Below are 17,533 nucleotides of genomic sequence, written 5' to 3'. Positions count from 1 at the left end.
AGTGCATCCTGTCGGGATAGCAACAACCGAGTCAACCAGTGAAAAAGTGCTTGTTTGTGCAGGCCAGCTGAATCGGCACCCTTGTTTTAAGGTGAACTGACTCAGTCTGATGATGCATCCTGACGTCACCTAGCAATGTTTTTCACAGAAGCTGCCTGGCCTGCTGAGTTATTCTAGTATTTGGTGTCATTTTGTATATTAAATATCATTAGCAGTTCTTTGTTTCAACTACACACAATACCTTACTCTGTTATAGCAGACAATCGGCAATAACGAACGGCTCATGTAAATTGTCCCCAGTGTGTAGGATAGAACAAGTGTACAGATGATCGCTGGTCAGTGCGGACTTAGTGGGCCAAAGAGCCTGTTTCCACGCTGTTTCTCTAAAACTATAAACTAGTTATTTACAATTGTTCATTCTAGCACAGTCCTGGACCTTTCATTTGAATTGTTTGTCTGTCTTCTCAGCCACTCACCCATCCCACTTTCAAGCTTCTTATCAATAGTTAAATCTCTGGATCAATTTTCCAAGTTCAGGGAATGAAAACTTAACTGCATCTAACGTACAACTGGTATAGTTAGCTACAACTCTGTGAAACATCCCTCCCTTTACCACAGCAATGATGCTTGTAAATTCTCTTCTTTTGATTTTGCTTCTTGTCATTGAAAAGACATTGGGATAAGTAGATAGATAGGAAGGTTTAGAAGGATATGGACCAAATGCGGGCAGGTGGGATTAGCGTAGATGGGGCATCTTGGTCGGCATGGGCACATTGGGCCATAGGGCCTCTTTCTATGCTGTACGATTCTATGACCCCATGTTCTTACAGAACTCTCCATTTGGTCACCCTCAATCATCTGGTTAACTTGACATATAATCTGATTATGCTTCTAGGGGGAGATTTTCCTTATTGAAGATAGTTTGTAATAAAAAATATTAAATAACACATCATTAATTTGCAAACTTAATATTTAAAGTTTCATTTTCAAGGTGTATGACTGTTCAGGAATGGACACTAACATTATTGATTATAGAGGCATTGTCAAATATTTGAAGTATGTTGCGAGTCACATCTATATTAATAAATACAATTATAGTTAGCAACTATGTTACATTGGAAGGTGTTTGTAAATAAAATAACTGTGGACATCAATTCACATACAGGTTTGCAGCCTAGTAATGTATTTTATCTTACCTGTGTACTTGCTCATGACAATCTGTGCAGCAGATATTGCATTCATCTGTATAATGTTGTACTTGTACAGTTCTGAATTTCTATTTGATTTATCCTGCAGTGTTGCACACACCCAGTGTGCATAACCTTTAGCACCTTCAGTCTGTACAAAAGAATATTTTTTTCTAATTACTCTTCACATTGTAAAATTATAAAAAAACAATAAAATCTATATATTACTAAAACTCTCATCTTGTTTGTTTGGATGTCTGTCTGTGAGTGAGATCCCGGAACTATGCCAAATCTGTACACGATAGCGCTACCATTTTTGCACCACCTCACTCACAATTGTCTTGTGGTGTGTTTTTATCAAGTTTCATTCAGAATCATGTTATATTTTACAAGTTATACACATTTTCACCTTCACAAAATCCTGTTTGAGAAAGAATGACTTGAACAGTGCAGTAGCAGTTGCTGGCAGTTTACAGCTATGACATCACAATGGGATCTAATTTACATAAACTGCCAGTGAACAGTGCTCCACCAGACAATTATGTCATAATGAGATCTCATTTACATAAACTGCCCATCAAGTGTTCCACCCAGTGCAATGAGAGATTTGTTACATTGTTGTAAGGAGAGGGAGGGAGTGGGGGAGGGAGAAGGAGATTTGTTATTTAAACATTGTATTTAGTGGGGGAGTGCGATAGGGGAGAGGTGAGGAGTGCGGGAGCAGCGAGAGGGGAGAGGAGAGAGAAGAGGGAGGGTGAAGAGGATGGGGAGGGGGTGTTGGGGGATGAGGGCAAATCCCGCGCCTGCGCAATTGGGGGTTATGGGTGAGTGGTGGAATATTGCGTTGGGGGAACGGGACCCAAGGGGTCCCACTTGGTCTAGTACTGTATATATAAGAGTTTTATTCTCATCTTGTTTGTTTGGATGTCAGTGAGTGAGATCCTGAAATTATGCCAAAACGGTACACGTAGCGCTACAATTTTTGCACCACCTTACTCACAATTGTCCTGTGGCGTGCGTTCAACAGGTTTCATACAGATAGATGTTATATTTTACAAGTTATCACATAGAGAAGTTTACAGAATCCTGTTTGAGAAAGAATGACTTGAACACTGCAGTGGCCGTTGCTGACAGTTACAGCTATGACGTCACAATGTGATCTCATTTGCAACAATGTTGCAATCACAGAACACTAAGTCCTGGCAGAGGGAGGCTGAACAGGAGGGGGTGGGAGTGCTGGGGCAAGGCAGGGGAAGTGGAATTGGATTTTATTTTTAAGTCCTGGCAGCAAGTGCTTGCATTTTTTTTTAAGTTTAAAAAGAGGGAGGATGAAGAGGAGAGGAGGGAGTGCTGGGATATAAGGGGAATTGAGCCGCCTCAGCCCAGTTGGGGGCTATGGGTCAGTGGTGGAATATTGTGTTGTGGGGACGGGTTGCGTTGGGGGAAACGGGTGAGTGGCGGAATATTGCGTTGGGGGAACGGGTTACGTTGGGGAACCAGACCGCCCGTGTGACAGGGACTCAACGGGTCCCACTTTGTCTAGTACAATAAAAAAATTCTAGCAGAATTTTAACAATCCACCTGGAGAAAACCCACGTAGACACAGGGAGAATGTACAAACTCCGTAAAGACACTACCCATAGTCAGGATCAAATCCGGTTGTCTAGCACTGTAAAGCAGCAATGCTACAGCCGCCCATTGTACAAAATTTGCCACTTCATGATATTTAAACCAAGGCAAACTACTGTCTTTGAAGCTAATGGAAGAACAGCACAAATTGTGCACCAACCTTTAGTTACAGAACAGTACATCTGTTCATGCACCTGAAGGTGGCAAGCCAGTTACAGGAATGTTTCTTTGACAGCGAGTTTTACATGAGCATCTAAGACAAAGCACCAAATGTATTCTAGATGTCATGAAGACATTTCCTGCAAATTAACCAATCAATGTTGTACAACATAATCAATTTGATATTTTATTCCACAGGCTAGACTTAATTATAATTGGGTCTTGCAAATACAATTAGGAGAGTAGAACACTTACATTGACACCAAGTTCAGTTGTATGTCTAAATAAGTCCATTGTCTCATAGCTGCCAACAGCTTCTGCAATAAGTGCCTGCAAAAAACGCGCGCCTAAAAATTACAACGGTCATAAAAATTGTAACAACTAAACAATTCCTTTGCCAATATGGAAAATATTAATGGAAAGCACAATATTCATACAAGCAATTATGATGAAAAAAAGATACTGACAATTGAGCAGTGCGTTGCTTTATACTGGGTTTGATTCAAATTCGATTGAGTTTATGTAAAGCAGGCAGTTTATTTGTCTGTGGAAGGGTGTCTAACTGAAACATCACACATTCCTTCACTCCACAGATGCTGCATCAACTGGGCATCAACGGAGTGGCGAGGAGAAGGGCCATCATGAACACCACAGAGGCAGCGGAGAAGGCCTCGAGATGGCTCTGGATCAGGAGAGATGGTCCATGGGGAGGAGTGAATGCCACCTGAACACAAGTTGTGGTCTGATCAACCACAGCTGGGTCGCCTGGGTGAGGGTGTCTGATTTTGAAAGACCCGAAACACCCAATGACCACATGTCACATCACTGATGATGGGTTCAGGACCATCTATAGATGTATTTGTATCAATGCCTATCCCGCTGACTTACTCCAGCTTTTTGTGTCTATCTTCTGTTTAAACCAGCATCTGCAGTTCTTTCTTGCACTGTTTAATTGTCAATGTTATAAGCAAAATAAGAAGCCAAAGGAAGTGAGTATCCAATGATGGCAATCCTTGCCATGATTTGAGAAAAAAGTAGCTTCAAAAGGTTGGTTAAACATTTGCAAACTCTGTCATGGGATATATTGGCTCCTCTCCACCTATAATGTAACTGGGGCGTTGTTGCATCAATATATGGCAGAATTATTGTTGAAATTATTTTTACTGCTAACATGATGCATTATTTCATTCCAAAATTATTTCTGAACACTGCAATCATAGAATGTGGAAACATTATTTCAAAATATGTTTTTTAATCAACTGGGTGAAGCTACACTATTACAGTAAAGCTGAATTCCTAGTTAGCCTTCATACGAACTTAAGTTTATATGAGGTGCACCAGCATTGAGAAAAACAGTTGCAAGAATATGTACAAACCAAATTTCGTTTGAACTTCTTTTGAGGTTCAAATGACAATAACATTGTATTGTATTGAGTTGTATTGTAACAAGAATATGTTTCAGTGAATATGATAAATTTGCAGAATATATAAAATATCTACCTGTCCAATCCAGCACATAACATATGAGGGTTCCAAAGACTGGGCTACCTTAAAGGCTTCATGGGCAAGCTAGATTGGAAATACATACAAAAACAAATACAGTAATGCGATAACAGTAAATATGGCATTCATGTCAAAACAGACTGTACAAATTCCAATTAAATTTACAAATTTGTGGACTTTGCAGGACATATATCAAATAATGAAGAGACTTTTTAAAAAAAGGAAGGAGAGAGATAACTGGGAATTATAGACCAGTTAGCCTGACATCAGTGATGGGGAAGATGCTGGAGTCAATTATAAAAGATGAAATAACGGCACATTTGGAAAGCTGTCACAGGATCGGTCCGAGTCAGCATGGATTTACGAAGGGGAAATCACAATCAAATGTCCCACATTGGAGATTAGTGGGTAAAATTAGAGTACATGGTTTTGAAGGTAGGGTACTGACATGAAAATTGGATGGCAGACAGGAAACAAAGTGTTGGGATTAACAGGTCCCTTTCAGAATGGCAAGCAGTGACTAGTGGGGTACCACAAAGCTCGGTGCTGAGACCACTGCTATTTACAATACACATTAATGATTTAGATGAAGGGATTAAGAATAACATTAGCAAATTTTCAGATGATACAAAGCTGGGTGGCAGTGTGAACTGTGAGGGGGATGTTATGAGGGAGTGCAGCGTAGGTTCACGATGTTAATTCCCGGATGGCGGGACTGTCATATGTTGAAAGAATGGATCGACTGGGCTTGTATACACTGGAATATAGAAGGATGAGAGGATATCTTATTGAAACATATAAGATTATTAAGGAACTGAACACGTTAGATGCATGAAATATGTTCCCGATGTTGGGTAGTCCAGAACCAGGGACCACAGTTTAAGATAAGGGTCTGGAGTGGCCATTTGGCTTGTTTTGTGTGTCATTAATGCCATAATGACTTTCGACCAGTGGCTTTAACACCCATAGTAATGAAGTGTTTTGAGCGACTGGTTATGCAGCATATCAAAAAGAGTCTACCTGCTGACCTAGACCCACTGTAGTTCGCCTACAGAGCCAACCGATCCACAGAGGACACAGTCTCAACAACACTGAACCTCATACTGTCACACCTTGAAAAATACTTATCCGAGGATCCTCTTCATAGACTTCAGCTCTGCTTTTAACACAATCATTCCGCAGCAGCTGGTGGAGAAGTTGGAGCTATTGGGGGTTGATGCTGGCACATGTAACTGGGTCCTGAACTTTCTATCGCAACGGCAGCAGACAGTCAGGGTGGGCAGTAGGACATCAAAAACCATAGCCGTGAGCACTGGCTCGCCCCAAGGCTGTGTCCTAAGCCCCCTGTTGTTTAGTCTGCTTACACACGACTGTACTGCTAGACTCAACAACTTCATCAACAAGTTCGCTGATGACACAACAGTGGTGGGTCTCATCAGTGACAATGATGAGTCGGCGTACAGGATGGAGGTGGAGCTGCTCACAGGATGGTGCAAATCCCACAACCTCATTCTCAACGTGGGAAAAACTAAGGAGATGGTGGTTGACTTCAGGAGGGCGGGAAAACAACACCATACACCTCTGCACATCTGCACATCGATGGAGCTGATGTGGAAAGGGTCAGCAGCGTGAAGTTCCTAGGACTCCACCCATCAGATGACCTGATGTCCACGACCAACACCACAGCACTGGTCAAGAGAGCCCAGCAGCGACTACACCCTCTCCGAAGACTACGGAAAGCAGGTCTCCCCACTACACACCTATGAACTTTTTATAGGGGGACAATCGAGAGCACATTAACCTACGGCATCACTTCCTGGTTCGGGAGGTGCAAAGCGTACGAACGGCACCAACTAGACAGGATAGTGAAGACCGCCAGCAGGATTATTGGTGCAGCGCTCCTTTTCCTGCTGGACATATACAGGAAGAGATGTATCAGCAGAGCCATCTCCATCATCAAAGACCCCTACCACCCATTGCATCACATATTCTCCATCCTGCCATCTGGGAAGAGGTACAGGAGCATTAGCTACAAAACCAGCAGGATGCTCCTCAGCTTCTTCCCGCAGGCTATAAGACTGATAAACGGACTTTGCCCCCTGCCAAAGTATCGCGCACCAACCACCAACCTGGACACACTGCAGCAGAGCCACTGTGGTGCCGCTGCCGATCGGAACGCCTGTTGATGTTTAGTAGAGAGTAGAGTGTTTAATTTGTTCATGATATATGTATTTTTATTTCTATTTATTTTTTACTGCACAATGAATGGACACTGGTTGAGTAACGTTTTTTTGTTTCCTCTGGGTATGTGAGTACTCAGGAAAATGACAATAAAGATACTTTACTATATCTTATACTATACTATTAACTATGGCATGTGTCTATATATTTTAGACTGCCCGTTATATTGTGGGTGGGACTTATGACGTATTTTAGGGCATGTTTGGAGCTAAGTTTCTTGCGTAGAAGCTTAGTTTTCAGTTTAGTTTCGGACCAGCATGGAGAAACACAGAAAATAGGTGCAGGAGTAGGCCATTCGGCCCTTCAAGCCTGTACCTCCATTCAATATGATCATAGCTGATCATCCAACTAAGTATCCCGTACCTGCCTTCTCTCCATACCCCCTGATCCCTTTAGCCACAAGGGCCACATCTAACTCCCTCTTAAATATAGCCAATGAACTGGCTTCAACTATCTTCTGTGGCAGAGAATTCCAGAGATTCACCACTCTCTGTGTGAAAAATGTTTTCTCATCTCGGTCATAAAAGATTTCCACCTTATCCTTAAACTGTGACCCCTTGTTCTGGACTTCCCCAACATCGGGAACACTCTTTCTGCATCTAGCCTGTCCAATCCCTTAAGAATTTTGTAAGTTTCTATAAGATCCCCCCTCAATCTTCTAAATTCTAGCGAGTATAAGCCGAGTCTATCCAGTCTTTCTTCATATGAAAGTCCTGACATCCCAGGAATCAGTCTGGAGAACCTTCTCTGCATTCCCTCTATGGCAATAATGTCCTTCCTCAGATTTGGAGACCAAAACTGTACGCAATACTCCAGGTGTGGTCTCACCAAGACCCTGTACAATTGCAGTAGAACCTCCCTGCTCCTATACTCAAATCCTTTTGCTATGAAAGCTAACATACCATTCGCTTTCTTCACTGCCTGCTGCAGCTGCATGCCTACTTTCAATGACTGGTGTACCATGACACCCAGGTCTCATTGCATCTCCCCTTTTCGTAATCGGCCACCATTTAGATAATAGTCTGCTTTCCTGTTTTTGCCACCAAAGTGGATAACCTCACATTTATCCACATTATACTGCATCTGCCAAACATTTGCCCACTCACCCAGCCTATCCATGTCACCTTGCAGTCTCCTATCATTCTCCTCACAGCTAACACTGCCCCCCAGCTTAGTGTCATCCGCAAACTTGGAGACGTTGCCTTCATTTCCCTCATCCAGATCATTAATATATATTGTAAATAGCTGGGGTCCCAGCACTGAGCCTTGCGATACCCCACTAGTCACCGCCTGCCATTGTGAAAAGGACCCGTTTATTCCTACTTTTTGCTTCCTGTTTGGCAGCAAGTTCTCTATCCACATCAATACTGAACCCCCAATACCGTGTGCTTTAAGTTTGTACACTAATCTCTTATGTGGGACCTTGTTGAAAGCCTTCTAGAATCCCAGATACAACACATCCACTGGTTCTCCCCTATCCACACTACTAGTTACATCCTCGAAAAATTCTACAAGATTCGTCAGACATGATTTACCTTTCGTAAATCCATGCTGACTTTGTCCAATGATTTCACCACTTTCCAAATGTGCTGCTATGCCATCTTTAATAACTCACTCTAGCAGTTTCCCCACTACCGATGTTAGACTAACTGGTCTGTAATTCCCCGTTTTCTCTCTCCCTCCCTTCTTAAAAAGTGGGGTTACGTTAGCTACCCTCCAATCCTCAGGAACTACTCCAGAATCTAAAGAGTTTTGAAACATTATCACTAATGCATCCACTATTTCTGGAGCTACTTCCTTAAGTACTCTGGGATGCAGCCTATCTGGCCCTGGGGATTTATCGGCCTTTAATCCATTCAATTTACCCAACACCACTTCCCGACTAACCTGGATTTCACTCAATTCCTCCATCTCCTTTGACCCGCGGTCCCCTGCTATTTCCGGCAGATTATTTATGTCTTCCTTAGTGAAGACTAAACCAAAGTAGTTATTCAATTGCTCCGCCATATCCTTGCTCCCCATGATCAATTCACCTGTTTCTGACTGCAAGGGACCTACATTTGTTTTAACCAATCTCTTTCTCTTCACATATCTATAAAAACATTTGCAGTCAGTTTTTATGTTCCCTGCCAGTTTTCTTTCATAATCTATTTTCCATTTCCTAAGTAAGCCCTTTGTCCTCCTCTGCTGGTCTCTGAATTTCTCCCAGTCCTCTGGTATGCTGCTTTTTCTGGCTAATTTGTACGCTTCATCTTTTGCTTTGATACTATCCTTGATTTCCCTTGTTATCCACGGATGCACTACCTACCCTGATTTATTCTTTTGCCAAACTGGGATGAACAATTTTTGTTAGTTCATCCATGCAGTCTTTAAATGCCTTCCATTGCATATCCACCGTCAACCCTTTTAGAATTAATTGCCAGTCAATCTTGGCCAATTCATGTCTCATATCCTCAAAGTTACCTTTCTGTAAGTTCAGAACCATTGTTTCAGAATTAACAATGTCACTCTCCATCCTAATGAAGAACTCAACCATATTATGGTCAATCTTGCCCAAGGAGGCACGCAAATCAAGACTGCTACTAACCCTTCCTCATTACTCAATACCCAGTCTAGAATAGCCTGCTCTCTCGTTGGTTCCTCTACATGGTGGTTTAGAAAACTATCCCGCATACATTCCAAGAAATCCTCTTCCTCAGCACCCCTGCCAATTTGATTCACCCAATCTATATATTAGCCAGCAGGACAGCTCTTTGCGAGCGGCAGTGAGTGAGCGGCCTAGTGAGGGAAGTGCCCTGTGAGAAAAGTGTGAGTCTTTGGCTCGAGAGTCTTCGGAGAGGAGACCACGCAATACGCTTGAGAGGCTAAGGATTCTGGGAGAGGCAAAGAGGTTTGCCACGCACTGCAAGGGAGCAGTGGACCAGACAGGAAGAGCGGACGGAATTACCACTAGACAGCCAAACCAGTAGGTAATTTACGGCTGGGGTGAGTACTTTCCCATTTATAGGAGGTAGGATTATATAAATAAGGGGTGTATCAATACAGTAGGGGATTCTTAAATAGGACCAGTTAATTACTTATATAAGATGGGCGGTCAGGAGATGTGCCAATACTGCGAGATGTGGGAATTTGTCGACACCATTGATGTAGAAGATCCCTACAGCTGCAGTAAGTGTTTGAGGCTAGAGGAACTCCAGCTCCGCATTGATGAGCTGGAGACCCAACTTCATACGCTGCGGTACATCAGGGAGGGGGAGTATTACCTGGATGTTTTGTGCCAGGGGATGGTCACACTGACCAGTTTAACTAATTCAGTAGGCAGTGAGCAAGGAAAGGAAGGTGTGGCCATAAGCGAGGCAGGTAGGGGGAACCAGGAGGAGATGCGGCAGGAGCCACAGCCCTTGTCCCTGACGAGCATGACCGAGGCTCTTACTCAATGTAAGGACGGGATCAGGGGCTGTGGGAGGGATGAGCAACCTGGCTGCAGCACCGTGGATCAGGAGGCCATTCAAGAGGGGGGAGTTAGAAGAAATGCCGTAGTGATAGGGGATAGTATTATTCGGGGGGTAGATAAGGTTCTCTGCGGCCAGCAGAACATGTCCCGAAGGCTGTGTTGCCTACCCGGTGCTAGGGTTAAGGATATCTCTGCGATGCTGGAGAGAAATTTGCAGAGGGAGGGGGAGGATCCAGTGGTCGTGGTCCATGTGGGGACCAATGACATAGGAAGGACGAGGAAGGAGGATCTGCTGAAGGATTTTGAGCAGTTAGGGAATAAATTAAAAAGCAGAACCTCGAGGGTACTGATCTCCGGATTGCTACCTGAGCCACGGGCCAAATCGGCGAGGGTACGTAAAATTAAAAAGCTAAATGCGTGGCTCAAAGACTGGTGTGGGAATAATGGGTTTGGTTTCTTGGGCCACTGGCACCAGTACTGGGACAGGGGGGATCTGTTCTGTAAGGACGGACTTCACCTGAACGGTGCTGGGACTGGGGTCCTGGCAAATCATATAACTAGGGCAGTAGAGAGGTCTTTAAACTAAGTAGCGGGGGGGAGGTATCAAGGGGGGTAATAACGGCAGGGGTAGAGGAAATAGAGCAGGGTATCAGTGGGGAAGCGGAAAGTCAAAATGTGACAGGAGACAGAATGTGTGAAGATAAAGCTTTAGATGTAAAAGGGGCAAAAACGGAAAGGAAGGGTAGTAAAAATCATCTGAAAGTGCTTTATCTAAATGCACGGAGTATTCGTAATAAGATAAATGAATTAACGGTGCAATTAAGTATATATAGTTATGATATCGTGGCCATTACGGAGACATGGCTGCAAGGGGATCAGGACTGAGAGTTAAATATAGAGGGGTACTCGACAATTAGGAAAGATAGACAGGAAAGAAAGGGAGGAGGGGTGGCCCTTTTAATAAGGGAGGGAATAACGGCAATAGAGAGGAAGGATATTGCGTTGAAGGATCAGGATAGTGAAACAGCTTGGGTACAGATAGAGAATAATAAGGGGAAAAAAACACTAGTGGGTGTAATTTATAGACCTCCAAATAGCTGTGACGCTGTTAGTCAGAACATAAATCTGCAAATAGTTGACGCATGTAAAAAGGGAACTGCTGTAATCATGGGGGACTTCAATTTTCATATTAATTGGGCAAACCAAACTGGGCAGGGTAGACTAGAGGAAGAGTTTATAGAATGTATTAGAGACGGGTTCCTAGAACAGTATGTCACAGAACCGACAAGGGGGGAGGCAATCTTGGATCTGGTCCTGTGTAATGAAGCAGGATTAATTAAAAATGTCATAGTTAGGGACTCGTTGGGAACAAGTGACCACAATATGGTCGAATTCCATATTCAAATAGAAGGGGAGCAGGTTGAAACTCAGGCTAGGGTGCTTAGTCTAAATAAGGGGGATTATGAAGGTATGAGGACTGAGCTGATCAAAGTTGACTGGGATAGCAGACTCAAGAATAAGACGGTACATGAGCAGTGGTGTACGTTTAAGGGTATACTGTATAACCTTCAAGAAAAATTTATTCCTATGAAGAAAAAAAGGGGTAAGGGTAAGAACAGTCAGCCATGGCTCAGTAAAACTATAAAGGATAGTATTCGGCTGAAGGCAAGGGCATATAAGGTAGCCAGAGATAGTGGGAGGGTAGAGGATTGGGAAGCATTGAAAGGTCAGCAAAAAATAACTAAGAGATTAATTAAGACGGGGAAAATAGACTATGAAAGGAATTTAGCGAACAACATAAAAACTAATAGTAAGAGTTTTTATAGCTATATAAAAAGAAAAAGGGTGGCTAAGGTGAACGTTGGTCCATTGGAGGGTGAGACTGGAGAGTTGTTGGTGGGGAACATGGAAATGGCAAAGGCATTAAACGAGTATTTTGTATCAGTCTTCACCATAGAAGACACAAAAAATATTCCAACGCTGGATAAACAGGGGGAGGTAGGAATGGAGGAGCTAAATACTATTAAGATCACCAAGGAGGTGGTATTAGGGAAATTAATGAGACTGAAGGAGGATAAATCCCCTGGGCCTGATGGATTACATCCAAGGGTCTTGGGGGAGATAGCGGTGGGGATTGTGGATGCATTGGTGATAATTTTCCAAAACTCCCTGGAGGCAGGAACGGTCCCAGTGGATTGGAAAATGGCCAATGTAACACCTATATTTAAAAAAGGAAGTAAACAGAAGGCGGGTAACTATAGACCGTTTAGTCTAACATCGGTGGTGGGTAAAATGTTAGAGACAATTATTAAAGAAACACTAACGGGGCACTTGGATAAACATGACTTCATCGGACAGAACCAGCATGGTTTTGTGAAGGGGAAGTCCTGTTTAACGAATCTGCTCGAATTCTTTGAGGAAGTAACAACCCGGGTGGATAAAGGGGAACCGGTGGATGTGGTATACTTGGACTTCCAAAAGGCTTTTGACAAGGTGCCACATAAGAGACTATTGCTAAAAATAAAAAATTATGGGATTGGGGGTAATATATTAGCATGGGTAGAGGATTGGCTAACAAATAGGAAGCAGAGAGTGGGGATAAATGGTTCATACTCGGGATGGCAACCGGTAACTAGCGGGGTTCCGCAAGGGTCGGTGCTGGGACCCCAGTTGTTCACAATTTATATAAATGATTTGGAGGAGGGAACCAAGTGTAATATATCAAAATTTGCAGACGATACAAAAATGGGAGGAAAAGTAGGGGATGAGGAGGATAGGAAGAGTCTGCAAAAGGATATAGATAAGCTAGGTGAGTGGGCAACAACTTGGCAGATGAAATTTAATACTAATAAATGTGAAGTCATTCACTTTGGGAAAAAAAATGATAGGGCAAGTTATTTTCTAAATGAGGAGGAGCTGCGTTGTAATGCAACGCAAAGGGATCTAGGGGTATTAGTACATGAATCACTGAAAGTTAGTATGCAGGTGCAGCAAGCAATCAGGAAGGCCAATGGAGTTTTGGCCTTTATTGCTAGGGGGATTGAGTATAAAAACACGGAGGTCTTGCTGCAGCTGTACACAGTATTAGTGAGACCACATTTGGAATACTGTGTACAGTTCTGGGGTCCATACTTAAGAAAGGATGTACTAGCCCTGGAGGCAGTGCAGCGAAGGTTTACAAGATTAATTCCTGCAATGAGGGGATTGACATATGAGGAAAGGTTAAGTAGGCTGGAACTCTACTCTTTGGAGTTTAGAAGAATGAGAGGCGATCTCATTGAAACATATAAGATCGTGAGGGGCCTTGATCGGGTGGATGCACCGAGGATGTTCCCAATGATCGGGGAAACTAGAACTAGGGGACATAGTTGCAGAATAAGGGGGGGCTCTTTTAAAACTGAGATGAGGAAGAACTTCTTCACCCAGAGGGTGGTTAATTTATGGAATTCACTGCCCCAGGGAGCAGTGGAAGCAGAAACTTTAAATATATTTAAGACTAAAATAGATGGTTTTTTAGCTGCCAAGGGGATAAGGGGCTACGGGGAGAGGGCAGGGATATGGACCTAGGTATGGTTAGTATAGTAAGACCTGAGTGATCTCCTGGACAAGTGTCGATCGCCTAGATTGGGGTCGGAGAGGAATTTCCCGGATTTTTTTCCCGAATTGGACCTGGGTTTTTATCCGTTTTTTTGCCTCCCCCAGGAGATCACGAGGTTCTTGGGGTTGAGAGGGGTGATAGCGGTATAAAGGGGAGGGTAGTGTCTTGTGTTCTGTGTCTTGTGTCTACTGTTTGTGGGTAAGTGTGTCTGTTTAGTGTTCAGCCATGAGCGAATGGTGGTGCGGGCTCGATGGACCTGGTGGTCTGCTCTCGCACCTACTTTCTATGTTTCTATGTTTCTATTGAAGTCACCCATTATAACTGTTTTACCTTTGTTGCACGCATTTCTAATTTCCTGTTTGATGCCATCCCCAATTTCACTACTACTGTTAGGTGGCCTGTACACAACACCCACCAGCGTTTTCTTCCCCTTAGTGTTTCGCAGCTCTACCTATACCGATTCCACATCCTCCAAGCTAATGTCCTTCCTTTCCATTGCGTTAATCTCCTCTCTAACCAGCAACGCTACCCCACCTCCTTTTCCTTTCTGTCTATCCCTCCTGAATATTGAATATCCCTGGATGTTCAGCTCCCAGCCTTGGTCACCCTGGAGCCATGTCTCCGTGATCCCAACTATATCATAATCATTAATAGCTATCTGCACGTTCAACTCATCCACCTTATTACGAATACTCCTTGCATTGAGACACAAAGCCTTCAGGCTTGTTTTTACAACGCTCTTACCCCTTTTACAATTATGTTGAAAAGTGGCCCTTTTTGATTTTTGCCCTGGATTTGCCGGCCTGCCACTTTTACTTTTCACCTTGCTACCTATTGCTTCCACCCCCATTTTACACCCCTCTGTCTCTCTGCTCACACATTTAACAACCCCACCACCTCTTATTCTCTGTTTATTATTGTTTATTTCTTTCCCCCCTACATGTTGGGTCCGAGTTCTTCCCTTCTCTGCCTCCCACACTGTCTACTAGCTTTCTATATTTGAGTCCCTCCCCCCAACCGTTCTAATTTAAAGTCTGCCCAGAAGCCTTTGCAAATCTCCCCGCCAGGATATTGTTCCCCCTCGGGTTCAAGTGCAACCCGTCCTTTTAGTACAGGTCGCACCTTCCACAAAAGAGGTCCCAATGATCCAGAAATTTGAATCCTTACGCTCTGCACCAGTCCCTCAGCAATGCACTTATCCTCCACCTCGCTCCATTCCTACTCTCACTGTCGCGTGGCACAGGCAGTAATCCCAAGATTGTTACCTTTGCGGTCCTTCTCTTTAATTCCCCTCCTAACTCCCTAAATTCTCCTTTCAGGACCTCTTCTCTTTTTCTACCTATGTCATTGGTACCTATATGCACCATGACCTCGGGCTCCTCTCCCTCCCATTTCAGGATATCTTGGACACGGTTTACCCTTTGCCCATGTGTAGCGTAACGGAGACACGAGGAGTTTTCTAACCTTTAAAGCGATAAGCTGGAGTTCGATGAAGATTATATTGTACGAGTTGGAAGAAATTTGGATGTACCTTATTGTTTTTCATCAACAATAAAGAATTTATCAATCAAAAGACTACGTTTTGAAATTTTATCTGGGAATAAGCTCTGAAAGTCTCTGTTGGAGAGCTCACACGGAGACATTCCCCTTGACCAAGCAGTCCACTTAGCGGCTATAGGGAGTAATCTCTTGAACGATATAACAATCTGCCACTACAGGGCCATTTAGAACGGAGATGAGGAAAAACTTTTTTACCCAGAGAATTGTGAATCTGTGGAACTCTCTGCCTCAGAAGGCAGTGGAGGCCAATTCTCTGGATGCTATCAAGAGAGTTAGATAAAGCCCTTAAAGATAGCGGAGTCAAGGGATATGGGGAGCAGGCAGGAACGGGGTAGGAACGGGGTACTGATTGTGGATGATCAGCCATGATCACAGTGAATGGCGGTGCTGGCTCGAAGGGCCCAATGGACTACTCCCGCACCTATTGTCTATTGAGTACAGGAAGGAGATTGAGATTGTGACCTCAACTTTCTTTCAATGTCAGCAGAACAAGGAGATAGTGATTGACTTCAGGAAGCGAAGCGGTACACATACCCCCCCCCCCCCCCCCCCCCCCCCCCCCCCCCCCCCTTCCGGTATGCATTGACTGCGCATAAGTAAAGATGATTGAAAGCTTCAAGTTCCTAGGATTAAATATCACCAGCAACTTGTCCTGGACCACAACTATCACCAACTTCTACAAATACGCTGCAGAAAGCATTTGATTGGGATGCACCACAGCATGGTTTGGGAACAGCTCCATTCAAGACCACGAGAAATTGCAGAGAATTGTGGACGAACCCCAGACCATCACACACACCAACCTCCCTTGCATTGACTCCATTTTAACTTTATGCTGCCTCGGCAGGCCCATCAGCATAATCAAGGATGTGGTTTGCCCCTGTCACTCCTCTCTTCTCCCGTGAAAACACCCACCTCCCGATTCAGGGAAGTTTCTTCCCACCTGTTATGAGGCAACTGAAACATTCTATCAACAACTTGAGAGCAGACCTGAGCTACTATCTATCCCATAGGAGATCTTTGGATATCTTTTATCAGATCTTACTGGACTTCATCTTGCACCAAACGTTATTCCCTTCATCATGGATCCGTACACTGTGGATGGCTTGATTGTAAACATGTATTGTCTTTCTGCTGACAGGTTAGCATGCAACAAACGTTTTTCACCTTACCTTGGTTCACATGACAATAAACTAAACTTTAATAGTTAAATTGCTGCACTATTTACAGCATCTTATATCAGCCATTTCATGAACAGACCATCGCACATAAATCCAGTGTTCTTGACTTCAAATTATAAAAAGTTGAACAACTTGTGTTCTTAATATTTACCTCAACGCTTTCATTCTTCAAATAAGTTGCCCCCAGGTTGGTCCAAGCCACTACATTCTAGTAGAGGAGATTATCACATTTAAAGTCAATGTTAAAACATTATCCTCACAACTTTAAAAGATTTACCATTAGAAACAGTAGAAAAGATGTTTACTCAATTCAAAAATGCATGGTTTATCATATCTAATTATTCACACTTAAAAATCACTTCATTTCTGCACTGGTAAATATGAATTAAGAACAAATAGTAAAAGGTATTTACTGTTAAATATGAAAGAGAAATAGTGAATTTACTTACGTTTTGTTCAACCTGAACAGATTTAATGAATGAATGCTGTGCAAGAGCATAGTTTTCAATACCTGTATCACATCAATATGGAAAAGCAAGAAGACATATTTAGTTTGCTGAATATTTAATTTAGAAATACACATTGATAGGCTAGCTGAATAAACTGACAAGAAGCAATTGAAATTTAATACAGATGAGTGAAATAATACGTTGTGGCAGAAATAATGCAGCCTTGCAGGCTAAATGACATAGAAACATAAAAATAGGTGCAGGAGTAGGCCATTTGGCCCTTCGAGCCTGCACCGCCATTCAATATGATCATGGCTGATCATCCAACTCAGTATCCTGTACCTGCCTTCTCTCCATACCCCCTGATCCCTTTAGCCACAAGGGCCACATCTAACTCCCTCTTATATATTGCCAATGAACTGGCCTCAACTACATTCTGTGGCAGAGAATTCCAGAGATTCACCACTCTCTGTGTAAAAAATGTTTTTCTCATCTCAGTCCTAAAAGATTTCCCCTTTATCTTTAAACTGTGACCCCTTGTTCTGGACATCCCCAACATCGGGAACAATCTT

At 43.2% G+C, this 17,533-nt stretch overlaps 1 protein-coding gene across 2 annotated transcripts in view; it reads right to left on the bottom strand.

The window, feature by feature from the left end:
• Positions 1-17,533, bottom strand: part of skic3 (SKI3 subunit of superkiller complex) — a 136,499-nt gene that overhangs the window by 35,351 nt on the left and 83,615 nt on the right. For both annotated transcript variants that reach the window (XM_055633324.1, XM_055633323.1), the window contains exons 22-26: positions 16,962-17,023; positions 16,664-16,720; positions 4,476-4,544; positions 3,231-3,305; positions 1,197-1,338 (exon numbers count right to left, since the gene is read on the bottom strand). In XM_055633324.1, coding sequence (XP_055489299.1) covers positions 1,197-1,338; positions 3,231-3,305; positions 4,476-4,544; positions 16,664-16,720; positions 16,962-17,023 — 405 coding nt within the window. The remainder of the gene's footprint in view (positions 1-1,196; positions 1,339-3,230; positions 3,306-4,475; positions 4,545-16,663; positions 16,721-16,961; positions 17,024-17,533) is intronic.

Source organism: Leucoraja erinacea, chromosome 3 (genome assembly GCF_028641065.1).
Source record: "Leucoraja erinacea ecotype New England chromosome 3, Leri_hhj_1, whole genome shotgun sequence".
Classification (NCBI taxonomy): Eukaryota; Metazoa; Chordata; class Chondrichthyes; order Rajiformes; family Rajidae; genus Leucoraja; species Leucoraja erinaceus.
The sequence above is the reverse complement of the archived record's forward strand: the minus strand, read 5'-3'. Positions and strand labels throughout refer to the sequence as shown.